The 15007-nt window shown below is 45.0% G+C and overlaps 1 protein-coding gene across 1 annotated transcript in view; it reads left to right on the top strand.

Annotated features, from left to right (window-relative positions):
* The window catches only part of LOC115167240 (disintegrin and metalloproteinase domain-containing protein 10), a 97268-nt gene that overhangs the window by 63419 nt on the left and 18842 nt on the right, over window positions 1–15007 (top strand). The window contains exon 4 of the mRNA XM_029721447.1: window positions 9303–9461. Within this exon, the coding sequence (XP_029577307.1) occupies window positions 9303–9461 (159 nt within the window). The remainder of the gene's footprint in view (window positions 1–9302; window positions 9462–15007) is intronic.

Below are 15007 nucleotides of genomic sequence, written 5' to 3'. Positions count from 1 at the left end.
GCTCCCCCCATTCTTTTTGTAACTGGACAGTTTCCATATGAGAGATGAAACGCTGCAAGGAACACACAATATTGTCCTCAAAGACCATGTTCCCCAAGCTTGATGAGCTTTTTGGCAGTTGCTAATCTTCAGAGAAATAGTGGTCGGGTAATCATCATGCAATCACGCTTCAGCAAGCAAGGCCGCTTGCCAAAGGCATAATTGCTGCAATAACAAAGTGTTACAAAAATGTAATACTGTAGAATACTGCAATTAGGGAAAAAGATTGCACTCAGAGTTGAATTGCAGTAAGTGGCAACATCTTTCTCTTCTCAACCCTTTTCTGTCTAATACAGTGCCTTCCAAAAGTATTCATATCCTTTGACTTATTCCACGTTTTGTTGTGTTCCAGCCTGAATCAAACAATTTATTAAATACACACAATACCCCATAATGACAAAGTGAAAACGTGGTTTTAGAAATTTTTGCAAATGTATTAAATGAAATACAAACATTTCACATCCCTGGGTCAATACATGTTCTAATCACCTTTTGGCAGCGCTTACAGCTGGGAGTCTTTAAGAGCTTTTGGATTGTACAATATTTGCACATTATTTGGTTTAAAATTCTTCAAACTCTATCAAATTGGTTGTTGATCTTTGCTAGATAGCCATTTTCAATTATTGCCATAGATTCTCAAGTCAAATCTGTGACTAGGCCACTCAAGAACATTCAAGGTAGTGTTGGTAAGAAAACTCCAGTGTATATTTGGTCTTGTGTGAATTTGTCTCCCAGTGTCTATTGGGAAGCAGACTTAACCAGGTTTTCGTCTAGGATTTTGCGTGTGCTTAGCTCTATTCCTCTTCTTTTTATCCTAAATAACTCCCTAGTCCCGATGCCTAGCATACCTATAACATGATGCAGCCACCACCATGCTTGAAAATATATAGTGGTACTCAGTGATGTGTCGTGTTGGATTTTCCCCAAATGCTTTGTATTCAGAACATGAAGTTCATTTCTTTGCCACATTGTTTGCAGTTTTACTTTCTTGCCTTATTGTAAACATGTTTTGTAATATTTGTATTCTGTACAGGCTTCCTTCTTTTCACTCTCATTTAGGTTAGTATTGTAGAGTAACTAAAATGTTATTGATCCATCCTAAGTTTTCACCTATCACAGCCATTAAACTCGAACTGTTTTAATGTCACCATTGGCCTCATAGTGAAATGCCAGAGTGGTTTCCTTACTCTCCGGCAACTGAGTTAGGAAGGATGCCTGTATCTTTTGTAGTGGCTCGGTGTATTGATATTAGCGACGCACCGATAAAAAAAAAATTGACGATTACCGATATCCTATATTTTCCTTGCAAAACAATTATACCGATATTAAACATTTTTGCGGCCTTTTAAGCATTCTAGTACAGTTAAATAGTTAACACACACACACATGGACGCAGCGGTCTAAGGCACTGCATCTCAGTGCAAGAGACATCGCTACAGTCCCTGGTTCAAATCCGGGCTGTATCACATCCGGCCGTGATTGGTAGTCCCAGCGTCGTCCGGGTTTGGCTGGGGTAGGCCGTCATTGTAAATACGAATTTGTTCTTTAACGGACTTGCCTAGTTAAATAAAGGTTACTCAAACACACACACACACACACACACACTCTGACCAAAAAGTTATTTTGTTGGGATTTACGTATGTCCCCATTACCAGTAAAACATAATCAAAACCTATTTATTTCACTTACTTGCTGTGCTGTTTCATTGTTAATTTGTTTAATCGTTTCATTCTCTTCCAGGATTCCAAGTTTCAGCTCTGTCTGTCCGTGGCCTCTCTTCCTCAGTGCGCACTGTCACTGTGTCCCTTTCCATCTTGTCCAGCTGTGTATGTAACATTTCACGTAAACCCTGTTTCTTGTCTGCATCGAAGTAGCGGTCCTTGTACATAACATCGAGCATGGTGGCGACACAGTAAAGAGAGAATGCCTGTTATGCAGGCGTTTCAATGCCATGACAGAGGGTATCACGTCTGCTGCAGGCGCCGTTGATGAGCTTATTTCTCGAGTCAGTTGTTCGAATGGGGCTAGCTAGTGGGTTCATGTTTCAAACATGTTCTCAAATGCCATTGAAATGGCAGCAGCGGTATGACAACCAGCACGTTCATGAGCATGAAATGCGACTTTCCTCAGTATGAAATCCTCGATGACCCACTGTGCTGTCAGACTCTGCATGCTCATGGGGCTGATATCGCTGGTCCGAATGTCAGTCATGAAGCTAATAGCAGTGGCGCTATTACTGCCACTACTCCGGTAGGGCAACGTCTGAAAAATAGTGCACTTGTTAGTGTGTACCGGTGCTTGACCAGTCGGCGAAAGCCAACATCATCCACGACAGAGAACGGTTGATTTGTTAAGGGCAGTGAATTCCATTATCTTGGCTTTAATGGATTTCAGCTTTGAGTTGTCTCGCTGACATTTTCTTACTCTTTCAAATGACTGCTCGACTTGTTTTTATTTTTAGGCCAGTTGAAAACAAGTTCTCATTTACAACTGCGACCTGGCCAAGATAAAGCAAAGCAATGCGACACAAACAACAACAGAGTTGCACATAAACAAACGTACAGACAATAACACAATAGAAAAATCTATGTACAAGCTGTGCAAATGTAGTAAGGTTAGGGTGGTAAGGCAATAAATAGGCCATAGTCACAAAATAATTACAATTTAGCGTTAACACTGGAGTGATAGATGTGCAAGTAGAGATACTGGGGTGCAAATAAATAAATAACAGTATGGGGATGAGGTAGTTGGGTGTGCTATTTACAAATGGGCTGTGTATAGGTACAGTGATCGGAAAGCTGCTCTGACAGCTGATGCTTAACCTCTCTGGGCTCCAAGGATTGTTCCATAAGGTTGTGTTTTTAAAGTTAGAGAGGGAGATATAAGTCTCCAGCTTCAGTGATTTTTGCAGTTCATTCCAGTCATTGGCAGCAGAAAACTGGAAGGAAAAGCGGCCAAAGCAGGTGTTGGCTTTGGGGATGACCAGTGAAATATACCTGCTGGAGCGCGTGCTATGTGTGGGTGTTGCTATGGTGACCAGTGAGCTGAGATAAGGTGGGGCTTTACCTAGCAAAGACTTAGATGACCTGGAGCCAGTGGGTTTGGCGACGAATATGAAGCGAGGGCCAGCCAACGAGAGCAAACAGGTCGCACTGGTGGGTAGTATATGGGGCTTTGGTGACAAAACGGATGGCACTGTAATAGACTACATCCAGTTTGCTGAGTAGAGTGTTGGAGGCTATTTTGTAAATGACATTGCCGAAGTCCCGGATCGGTAGGATAGTCAGTTTTACGAGGGTATGTTTGGCAGCATGAGTGAAGGAGGCTTTGTTGTGAAATAGGAAGCCGATTGTGGATTTAATTTTGGATTGGAGATGCTTAATGTGAGTCTGGAAGGAGAGTTTACAGTCTAACCAGACACCTAGGTATTTGTAGTTGTCCATATATTCTAAGTCAGAACCGTCCAGAGTAGGGATGCTAGGCAGGCAGGCAGGTGCAGGCAGCAATCGGTTGAAGAGCATGAATTTAGTTTTACTTGCATTTAAGAGCAGTTGGAGGCCACGGAAAGAGTTGTATGGCATTGAAGCTCGTTTGGAGGTTTGTTAACACAGTGTCCAAAGAAGGGCCAGATGTATACAGAATGGTGTCTTCTGCATAGAGGTGGATCAGAGAATCACCAGCAGCAAGAGCGACATCGTTGATATATACAGAGAAAAGAGTCAGCCCGAGAATTGAACCCTGTGGCACCCCCATAGACTGCCAGAGGTCCGGACAACAGGCACTCCGATTTGACACACTGAACTCTATCAGAGAAGTAGTTGCTGAACCAGGCGATGCAGTCATTTGAGAAACCAAGGCTATTGAGTCTGCCGATAAGAATGCGGTGATTGACAGAGTCGAAAGCCTTGGCCAGGTCAATGAAAACGGCTGCACAGTACTGTCTTTTATCTATGGCGGTTATGATATCATTTAGGACCTTGAGCGTGGCTGAGGTGCACCCATGACCAGCTCGGAAACCAGATTGCATAGTGGAGAATGTACGGTGGGATTCGAAATGGTCGGTGATCTGTTTGTTAACTTGGCTTTTGAAGACTTTGGAAAGGCAGGGCAGGGTGGATATAGTTCTGTAACAGTTTGGGTCTAGAGTGTCTCCCCCTTTGAAGAGGGGGATGACTGCGGCAGGATCTCAGACGATACGAAAGAGGTTGAACAGGCTAGTAATAGGGGTTGCAACAATTTCGGTGGATCATTTTAGAGAGAGAGGGTTCAGATTGTCTAGCCCAACTGATTTGTACGGGTCCAGGTTTTGCAGCTCTTTCAGAACATCTGGATATGGGTGAAGGAGAAGTGCGGGGTGGGGGCTTGGGCAAGTTGCTGTGGGGGGTGCAGAGCTGTTGGTAGGGGTAGCCAGGTGGAAAGCATGGCCAGTCGTAGAAAAATGCTTATTGAAATTCGCGATTATCGTAGATTTATCGGTGGTGACAGTGTTTCCCAGCCTCAGTGCAGTGGGCAGCTGGGAGGAGGTGCTCTTATTCTCCATGGACTTTACGGTGTCCCAGAACTTTTTGGAATTAGTGCTACAGGATGCAAATTTCTGTTTTGAAAAAGCTAGCCTTAGCTTTCCTAACTGACTGTGTATATTGGTTCCTGACTTCCCTGAAAAGTTGCATATCGCGGGGGCTTTTCGATGCTACCGCGGAACGCCACAGGATGTTTTTGTGCTGGCCAAGGGCAGTCCAGTCTGGAGTGAACCAAGGGCTGTATCTGTTCTTAGTTCTACATTTTTTGAATGGGGCATGCTTATTTAAGATGGTGAGGAAAGCACTTTTTTAAAGAACAACCAGGCATCCTCTACTGACAGGATGAGGTCAATATCTTTCCAGGATACCCGGGCCAGGTCGATTAGAAAGGCCTGCTCGCAGAAGTGTTTTAGGGAGCGTTTGACAGTGATGAGGGCTGGTCGTTTGACTGCGGACCCATTTCGGACGCAGGCAATGAGGCAGTGATCGCTGAGATCCTGGTTGAAGACAGCTGAGGTGTATTTTGAGGGCAGGATGGTATCTATGAGGGTGCCCATGTTTATGGATTTAGGGTTGTACCTGGTAGGTTCCTTGTTAATTTGTGTGAGATTGAGGGCATCTAGCTTAGATTGTGGGACAGTTGAGGTGCTAAACATATCCCAGTTTAGGTCACCTAACAGTACGAACTCTGAAGATCGATGGGGGAAATCAATTCACGTATGGTGTCCAGGGCACAGCTGGGAGCTGAGGGGGGGGAGTCTATAACAAGCGGCAACAGTGAGAGACTTATTTCTGGAAAGGTGGATTTTTAAAAGTAGATGCTCGAACTGTTTGGGCACAGACCTGGATAGTATGACAGAACTCTGCAGGCTATCTCTGCAGTAGATTGTAACTTCGCCCCGTTTGGCAGTTGTATCTTGACGGAAAATGTTGTAGTTGGGGATGGAAATTTCAGAATTTTTGGTGGCCTTCCTAAGCCAGGATTCAGACACGGCTAGGACATCAGGGTTGGCGGAGTGTGCTAAAGCAGTGAGTAAAACAAATTTAGGGGGGAGGCTTCTGATGTTAACATGCATGAAACCAAGGCTTTTACTGTTACAGTAGTCAACAAATGAGTTCGCCTGGGGAATAGGTGTGATGCTGGGGGCTACAGGGCCTGGGTTAACCTCTACATCACCAGAGGAAAAGAGGAGGAGTAGAATAAGGGTACGGCTAAAGGCTATAAGAACTGGTCGTCTAGTGCGTTGGGAACAGAGAATGAAAAGGGCAGATTTCTTGGCATGGTAGAATAGATTCAGGGCATAATGTACAGACAAGAGTATGGTAGGATGTGAGTACAGTGGGGGTAAACCTAGGCATTGAGTGACGATGAGAGCTTGCATCTCTGGAGACACCAGCTTAGCCAGGTGAGGTCTCCCCATGTGTGGGGTGTGTGATAAAAGAGCTATCTAAGGCATGTTGGGCTGGACTAGGAGCTCTACAGTGAAATAAAACAATAACTAACCGAAACAGCAGAAGACACTGCTTGTTCACTGCTCGATCCACACAGCAGACATTGTGGGCTAGGTTAGAAATGCTGTGTTTCACGTGTAGCTCCTACATTTTTCATGGCGTCATTATGTCATGTACCTAGGTTATATAAGTATGCACGTCAGCTTTGACATCAGTTTTGCACATCGGCATTAAACTAGACATTGGGCCGATGTCGATGTTGGAATTTGTAGCTAATATCGTCCGATTCCGATATCTTCACCGATATATCGTGCATCCCTAATTGATACACAATCCAAAGTGCATTTTAATAACTTTCACCATGCTCAAAGGGCTATTCAATGTCAGCTTTTTTTTATTTTTACCAATCTACTAATAGGTGCCCTTTGCGAGGCATTGGACAACCTCCCTGGTCTTTGTGGTTAAATCTGTGTTTGAAATTCAATGCTTGATTGAGGGACCTTGCAGATAGTTGTATGTGTGTGGTACAGAGATAAAGTAGTCGTTCAAAAATCATGTTTAACACTGTTATTGCACACAGTTGGTTCATGCAACTTATTATGTGACTTGTTAAGCAAATGTTTACTCCTGTACTTATTTAGGCTTGCCATAACAGAGGTTGAATACTTATTGACATTTCAGGTTTTCATTTTTAATTAATAAACAAACCTTTCTAAAAACTTAATTCCACTTTTACTTTATGGGGTATTGTGTGTAGGCCAGTGACCCAAAAATATCAATTTAATTCAATTTAAATTCAGGCTGTAACTCAACCAAATGAGGAAAAGGTCCAGGGGTGTGAATACTTTCTGAAGGCACTGTACATCTCCGGCATTGTGTGTTGTGTTAAATGCAGTTGCTCATCAGTTGGCCTCTGCCTGATAATTGAAGAACCATGAACTGGAGGTAAATAGGTCATATCCCAAGTTCCATTCTCCCTTGAGTCCCTTTCTCCTCCACCTGTAGCTAATAGCTGTCTGTACTGGGATGGGAGTAGAACCCATCTGCTAGTGAAGTACTGTAAGCTAGTAGAGAGCCAGAGACCAGACCTCTCCATTATGTGTGATCAGATGGGCCTATTCATTCATTTTCTCATTTGCCCCTCATAAAGACCAGCAGACTCCACTCTCCTTACTTTACATTAGCCAACTTAGCACTTTGGGGACCAAGCATTTTCATGAACTAAATTAGGTGGTTACCTTGGTCCCAGTCTACTGGAATTCTCATAATTGGAGTGAAGCTGCTTCTGTCTGGACTGCAGTAGGGTTTCTGATTAGGTACAGGGGTAAAGAATATTCCATTTCCACTGTCTATATGGCCACATTAACCCAGCTCTCATTAGTGTTGCGTGTTCTTTTCTCTCCTTCTCTGACATAAGTCTTTTCAGTTGCCGTTGGGACACTCTGTATTCTCCTAACTAGGAATTATTTGTACTCCCTTTTCTGAGGCTGTGAGGGTATCCGTGTCTGAGTTCTGAGCACTCCTTGGCACAATAATCAGACTTGATCCATATGTGTGCAGAGGATGGGTCTAAACCCCTCTCTGCACTGGCCTTTCATGCCCAGATAAAGGGCTTCCTCTCTGGGCAAATGAGCAGTGCCCAAGCTGTGCCTTCTGGAGATCAGAAGGGAGAATCAGTCCCTGAAATTATATCCAAACCATAGGGCCGTCTTTAATGTTACCAAGTGCTGCCCAGTATAAAACAACATAGATCAAATTGGTCCTCACGCTGATCTCCAAGCTGTCTGTGGGGAAAGTATTATTCATGTATTATGAAGAAAATGGGACAGCAGAAATGACACATGAAGTCATCTAAAGTGACAGTTATTACTGTCAATGAATGGTCTCAGCATAGCTCAACATTCCTTTCCCTAGTATCCTGCTGATTTTGTTTAGATGGAGGTAATCTAGTTTACAGCATTATTTTGAGCAAGCACCTCTGTTATTGACTGTGGTTTGCTATTAATCTAATATGTGCCTAATGTACAGCAGTAGCATTAATGGAAAGCACTTTGTTTTTCTCACTTTCAGTATAAAAACTGCTACAAATACCAGTTAGTTTCCCAATGTATCCTGACGAACTGCATGGCCAGGGCCTGGAAAAACGAGGGAGGACTGGGCCCTTGGAACACACAGACAGAGATTTAGGGAGAAAGCTGGATGCTCCATGGGACAGCTGTGTGTTCTGCTGCTCTCGTTATCTCCAGCAGGAGAGCAGAGCAGACGTCCCCCAGCGGGCCTACTGGGCCTCTTTCCTCTGGAAACAGAAACCTAACTGGGGAGAGAGGCTGGCTGGCTGGTTGGCTGTGTTTCTCTGTCTACGCTAAACTGCAATGGTCCCTCAGGATAGCTATGAGACAAACGCTCCAACATTTTCACAACCAATACAGAACTGAAGAGAGCAGCAGATAAAATGAAGTTGGGCTTCCCTATCCTGAGGAAAACAAGTCTTATTCTCTCCCTGATTTAGTTATCTTCTCCCATTGAGTTGCCAGTCATCTATGTCCTTTTCAATTATAGCCCTCCAGAGTCTGCTGTTTTTATAACACAGGTTAATTGGGAGTGGGAGTTTTTCTTCCAACCTGCATAGCTGCTGATGGAAAAGGTTTTTCAAGGAGCTTGCTCTTGACAAACACTGAATGAAAAACCATTCCTTTTCGTCGGCCAGACTCTCTCTGTCTGGTTCAAAGGCGGATGATGTTTAATAGACTCTGCTATGCCCTGACAGCATTTTGTTTTATTCCCTCTTACTCCATTTATCCTTCTTTCTCACTGGTTCCTTGATTCTTCAAGCTTTAGTTGTGCCTTTTACCTAAGAAACTATTCTTTGGTTTTCCCTGACACTAACCAGAGTCCAAGCTCTTATTACAAAAGTCATAATTTGTCTGATTTGAAGGTCAGATGAGGGGAGCAGGGATGAGTCTTTATGATCCAGACAGACCGGGATATGCTTCGTTCCACCCTGACGCTGTCCATGACGGTGTTCCCCCCAGGAACAGCTCACGGTCTACCATCTGCTCAATGTCTAGAGCTGCGTGTGTGTGTGTGTGTGTGTGTGTGTGTGTGTGTGTGTGTGTGTGTGTGTGTGTGTGTGTGTGTGTCCGCATTATGTTCTGTTTGTCAGCTTGCATTGGTCTGTATGTTTTGAGTGTGTTTCTCTCACATGTTGAGCATTGACTTTCTTCCTATCAACTGAATAGAGTTGAGTTGAACACCCTTCTTCAGCCACCTGACCTAGTCTTTCTCCTCCAGGTGAGAAGGGCACTCTGACCCACGGCTCGGTGGTGGACGGCAGGTTTGAAGGCTTCATCCAGACCCACCAGGGCATGTACTACGTGGAGCCCTCGGAGAGGTACCTCAGAGACAAGGACGTGCCCTACCACTCAGTCATCTACCACGAGGGGGACATCAGTGAGTATACTTGATTCACTGATCTCCTCTGCCAGTCACCCTGCAGGTCTGCTGAAGTAATGGTGCCAACAGCACTAAAATGAGTTCTACCTATCACATTAATGACAGCCATATTTTATAGACTTAAAGGACATGTTCTTTAAGGCTTTTGCTATATTGATTCAGACCATGTTGCCCATACAGTATGACTCTGGGTGTGCGTATAAGTGTTGATCCTTTTTTAGGGATATAGCTTTAGAAATTAGGGGTTCATTGTCCTATTCAGCAGTTGGAATACAATTTTGTACCAAATAACACATTTTGTGCAGGCAAAGATGGTTATTATTGGAAGCACAGTGGATGGCTTGTTAACACCACAGTATTGTCAGTGTTATTCGCTTTGAAAAGCCATTTTTTCCGTCATGAGCATGAAATGGATTGAATTGGCTGTAGCAGCTGTAAATAGCTGTACCATGGCTGTGCTCTTTTTAATTACAGTTGTGTTCAGCCACTGACAACAGTGACTAATCCATGCTGGCTCGTCTGTCCCAGCTTTTCTCTCTCCACCTCTGCTGCATACACATCCCTCCCTATCATAGAGAACAGTAGGCGTCACACTGTGACATGACAGGGACTTTAGATAGTGACACTGAAAGGCGATTCTCTGCTGTAGGTATTTCTTGAGAGCAGCGATATGGACGATGATGGATGGATGAATGTGTGCCTAAATGGACTGAAGGATGGGGGGGGGGACAGGACAGGTTTCTCTAGGCTTGGAGGTAAGGTCTTAAAGGCTGTGGAGTGCATACTGAGCAGAGTGGAGGTCTACGGTTCAAATACAATGCAGAGCTGTCAAAGGAGAGGTCTATCCAAGGGGAGTGTACATTGAGCATTTAGCCAGGAATAAGGTCAAGTCAAGGTCATGTCAGATGAACTGTGGAATGAGTCTGAGCCAGAGGAAGAGGAGCTGAGGAAGATTGCACTGGGACACTGCGGCAAGACACACACACACACACACACACACAGGGTTAGGGTTAGGCTGAGCCCTAATGATTGATGCGGAGTCAGGATGAGACGCCAATCCCAGTGCCAGGGAGTGGGTCGTCTTCCTTAGCAACCAGCCCACCAATTCTAGGTCGATCTGAGGTGTGGGTGTGGGCTAAGCTCCAGAGACCACTGACCCCACTCTCATCCCAGTACAGGCCAGAGAGCAGCCCCCTCAGGCAGGCAGGGAGGAAGCAGCGTGGAGGCCCACCCTGTGTTACTTGGCCCTCTTTTCCTCAGATGGGTCTGATTCACAGCCAGCCTGCCTGTTGACACACAGGCACAACCAGCCCAGCATGAGCCTGCAATCAGAGAACCTTTCTCTCACGCTTCTTCTCCACAATGTAGGCCTACTCTCTCTTTCTCCTTTCCCTTTTCATTTTCTATGTGTGTATGAGGTGTCAAGAAAGCTCTCACCCTCTATTCTTCCTCCCATCCCTCTCTCTTTCTGTCTGTTTATCTGAGGGTGTGAACAGAGCCTTTCTGTTCCTCTTCCCTTTCTCTGTCTCTCAGTGTCATCCAATAACAGGCTGTCATCTGAACCCCTCAATAGTACTGCAGGGCTTGGCGACTGCCACAGTACCGGATTTGAGGTAGTTATGCCCTACCTATTATTTGTGCTCTTCACATTTTTCTTCTTCTTTCCTTAGCAGATCATATTGCCTGAGACATTACATGAAGGGCCCCATTTCATATTTTTTTCCTTCACTACTCTATGAAGCGAATGCCGATGCCCCAAACAGAGATTTTCTGTCAAGTCATGCTGCCGTGTGAAGTCCGGTCATAGCGCTGATGGCAGCTCTCCTATAAAGATACTCTTACCTCATTTGTGCCACAAGGTACCACTATGGGTTAACATGCTCCACACTGCCTCCTTGTGGTGCATCATATTTATATTTGCATAGCGTGTCATGTTATCAGCAGTACATTAACACATAGTTGAGTCATTTATTAATCTGACTTTGGCTACATTCCTATGACACAATGAAGTATCAAATCCATATTGATACAAGAGGACTGGGTAAAGACAATCTTCCATTAGACCTGTTTGAGAACTTCATTCCATTTACATTTTTGTCATTTAGCAGATACTCTTACCCAGAGCGACTTACAGAAGCAATTAGGGTTAAGTGCCTTGCTCAAGGGCACATCGTCAGATTTTTCACCTTGTTTGGTCGGGGATTTGAACCAGCGACCTTTCGGTAACTGGCCCAAAGCTCTAACCGCTAAGCTACCTGCCGCCGCAACCCATTCAGTGTAACATTCAGGTTTCAGCAGTTGTTTTAGACAAACTGCTGTTCCTGGGAACGTCTTTATCCACCCATTAATGAGTCTCTCCTCACAGATATCCTGTCTGCACTTGGATGTTTTCAGACATCAAAGACACACTTCAAATGCACTTCAAACAGGTTCATTTTGTGGCGGAGGCTTTTTTCCTTGAACAAACTGTGGCACCTAATTTTAGAATTCTCTTTCCTGTTGAAGAGAGAGAGGGAAGGACAAATGGTTGGTGAGAGAGAGGAAGGACAAATGGTTGGTGAGAGAGAGGAAGGACAAATGGTTGGTGAGAGAGAGGAAGGACAAATGGTTGGTGAGAGAGAGGAAGGACAAATGGTTGGTGAGAGAGAGGAAGGACAAATGGTTGGTGAGAGAGAGGAAGGACAAATGGTTGGTGAGAGAGAGGAAGGACAAATGGTGGAGGGATGGAATGAAGAATGAAAAGGCGTGACTGACTCTAACTCCCATTTCCGCCAGCTTTCACAACTTTGTCTTTCTTCGCTTCTCATTCGCAAAGGCCTTTTGATTAGCATCTGAATGAGAGGGCATTCACTGCAGGGACAATGGCAGCTTTCTGTCTGGAAATAGAGAACACATTGTCAGGGCAGAACGTTTTGTTGTTCGGCCGGTCCAGTACAGAGCCATTCTCCTCAACTGACAACGGTGGGACAGGTTGACCCTGAGCCCACTCTCTCCCCCTCCAACCGGTTGACCTGACTGCCCACTAGTGGCGCTTTGTGGTGACTCATCATATGATATGCAAAGCAGAATACAAATGAATTGCGGTCAGTCAATAGTGCTGTAAGTACGCCCAGGCTTTAAGGAACACCATCCTGACCCTGCAGCACTTATCTCGACTTTGATTAAAAAAGCGAAATATAAATAAAATAACGTGCCAAAATCATTCCTTTACCACTTTTCTGCCATCGAAGAGTGTGAATTAAAATGTCTGTTTGTCCAAATTTGTCTGAGGAGAGGTTAGGAAGGTTGAGGGAGTGTGAAACGCAGAGCTGTGTGTGTGTGTGCTTTTGTTGGGCCTGAGTTTGTGTTCTTTGGGACTGGGTGTGTTTTCCTCAAGTTTTGAGGTGTATTCGTCGGCACTGTGTGTGTTCATTACGGCGATGCGTGTTCTTTAGGACTGTGTTTCTGGGAGCTGAGTGTGTGTGTATGTTCCTTGAATGTCCTTGGGGAGTGTGTGTGTGTTCCTGTGCGCCGGTGTGTGATAAAAGGAGCGTTGCTGTCGCTGGCAGACAGAGTGACATGCCCGTTGGCTTGTGGCGGTGGCATTTCTGCTCCCGTCATGCAGGCTGGTGACCGACAGGTTCATTTGGGAGGTTTATAACAGCAGCTCTGCTGCGCCGTGTCCTCCCCGCACTGCCAGACTCAACCTGAGGGCTTTTTAAAAAAAAATGTTATCTTTATTTTAACAGGGAAAACAGACTGAGACCTGGATCTCTTTTACGGCTGTGCCCTGTGTAAACATGTTGACATGTACAGTTTTAGGCATACAGACAAGAACATTTCAAACATACAAAACAAAGACACAATTCAACAGAAACAATCACAGACAAGGAGGACTAAGTCTCACTCACAATACGTCTCAGGACTGTGAAGAATAGGACTGTGTACTGAGTGTTATGTCTTTGGAGTCCATTTCATATTATTTATTTAAAAAAATCTTATCTTGTAATTTTATTATTTGTATTTTTTTTCTCCCCAATTTCATGATATTCAATATGTAGTTATGATCTTATCTCATCGCTGCAACTCCCCGAAGGTCGAGTCATACGCCATCCGAACATGACCCGCCATGCCACACTGCTTCTTAACACCCGCTCGCTTAACCTGGAAGCCAGCCACACAAATGTGTCGGAGGAAACAACGTTGAACTGAAGTCAGCTTGCAGGCGCCCGGCCCACCACAAGGAGTTGCTAGAGCGCGATGAGCCAAACCCTCCCCTAACACAGACTACACTGGGCCAATTGTGTGCCGTCCTATGGGACTCCCGGTCACGGCTGGCTGTGACACAGCCTGGGATCGAACCCCAGGCTGTAGGGATGCCTCAATACTGTGATGCAGTGGCGTAGACTGCTACACCACTCGGGAAGCCATTTGGAGTCCATTTCTATGCCAGTATGTTGTGGTGGCTCTGGTTGTGATGGATGTAAGAGTGCTGATTGGTGTAGACTAAATGACACGCATCCATGTACTGTAATTACATTGTCCTAGTTGTAGGATTGATTGCTTGTGTTTACTGGTGTGTGCTTTTGTTGTGATTAGGGGGCTTTCGCTATTGACTAGAGCAGTGGCATCGACTGTGTTGTGTACATTAGGGAAAAGATGCAGTGAAGAGAGGAGACCTTTATTGAAGCATGCAGTCAGCGTTATTGACTCCATCTCACTGCATGTTACTATCTGGGGATAACTTGGGGAGTGAATAATCTCTCTGCTTGGAACTGATCACAGAGCAGTCTGACCTGACCTTGTTTTATTATCAGCACATTGTACAGTAACGGCCTGATTGATTGATGGCATATGCATTCAGTTATTCTGTGTATTCAGGGTTGTTGTATTGCGGTGTATAGGTTAAAACATTCAAAGTGCTGAGTGTGGGATTGTGCTGGCCTGTGTTTTGAAGTCCTGTCTCAGGTATCGGAAGCAGAGTAGGGAGGGCATGTTGCCCAGGGGAGGGAGAGATGGCTCTGTTATCCCAGAGTCCTCATTAGTGACAGACACACACACACACACACACACACACACACACACACACACAGCATCTTCCTCCTCACCCTGCCTGCTCTGTTATGCAGCCCGCTTAGACAGCAACAGAGCTGTCAGGCCTGGTTGACACTGCGCCATTCCCCAAGCCCAGAGAGCCCCGGCTGAGGCCCCTGAGTTCACCTCACTCTGCCCAAACCCAAAACAGCATATCCATATGTTTCTCTGCCTACCTCTGTCTCCCGCATAATAAGGGTCAGAAGTTTTCCATGGCCTCGTAACCTAACCAGGAAAAAATATCTGCCTGCCTCCCAGTGTGTCCTCCATACCTGTTCCCAACCCTGCGTCTTCGTCCTGGAACAAATGGCTTTGTTCTGTAGGGACTGACATCAGACAGAGATGGCAGAAGTAGTTTGCTGTGAATAGATAAAGCCAACTAGGGAAGAAGTAGAAATCCCTGTGTTATTCTGTTGACTAAACACACAGCCGTAATTGGAGTTCATTAGCATTCACGCCTGCTGTGAAGG

Source organism: Salmo trutta, chromosome 29, assembly GCF_901001165.1.
Source record: "Salmo trutta chromosome 29, fSalTru1.1, whole genome shotgun sequence".
NCBI classification, from domain to species: Eukaryota; Metazoa; Chordata; class Actinopteri; order Salmoniformes; family Salmonidae; genus Salmo; species Salmo trutta.
This window is presented reverse-complemented; position numbering and strand designations above follow the sequence as displayed.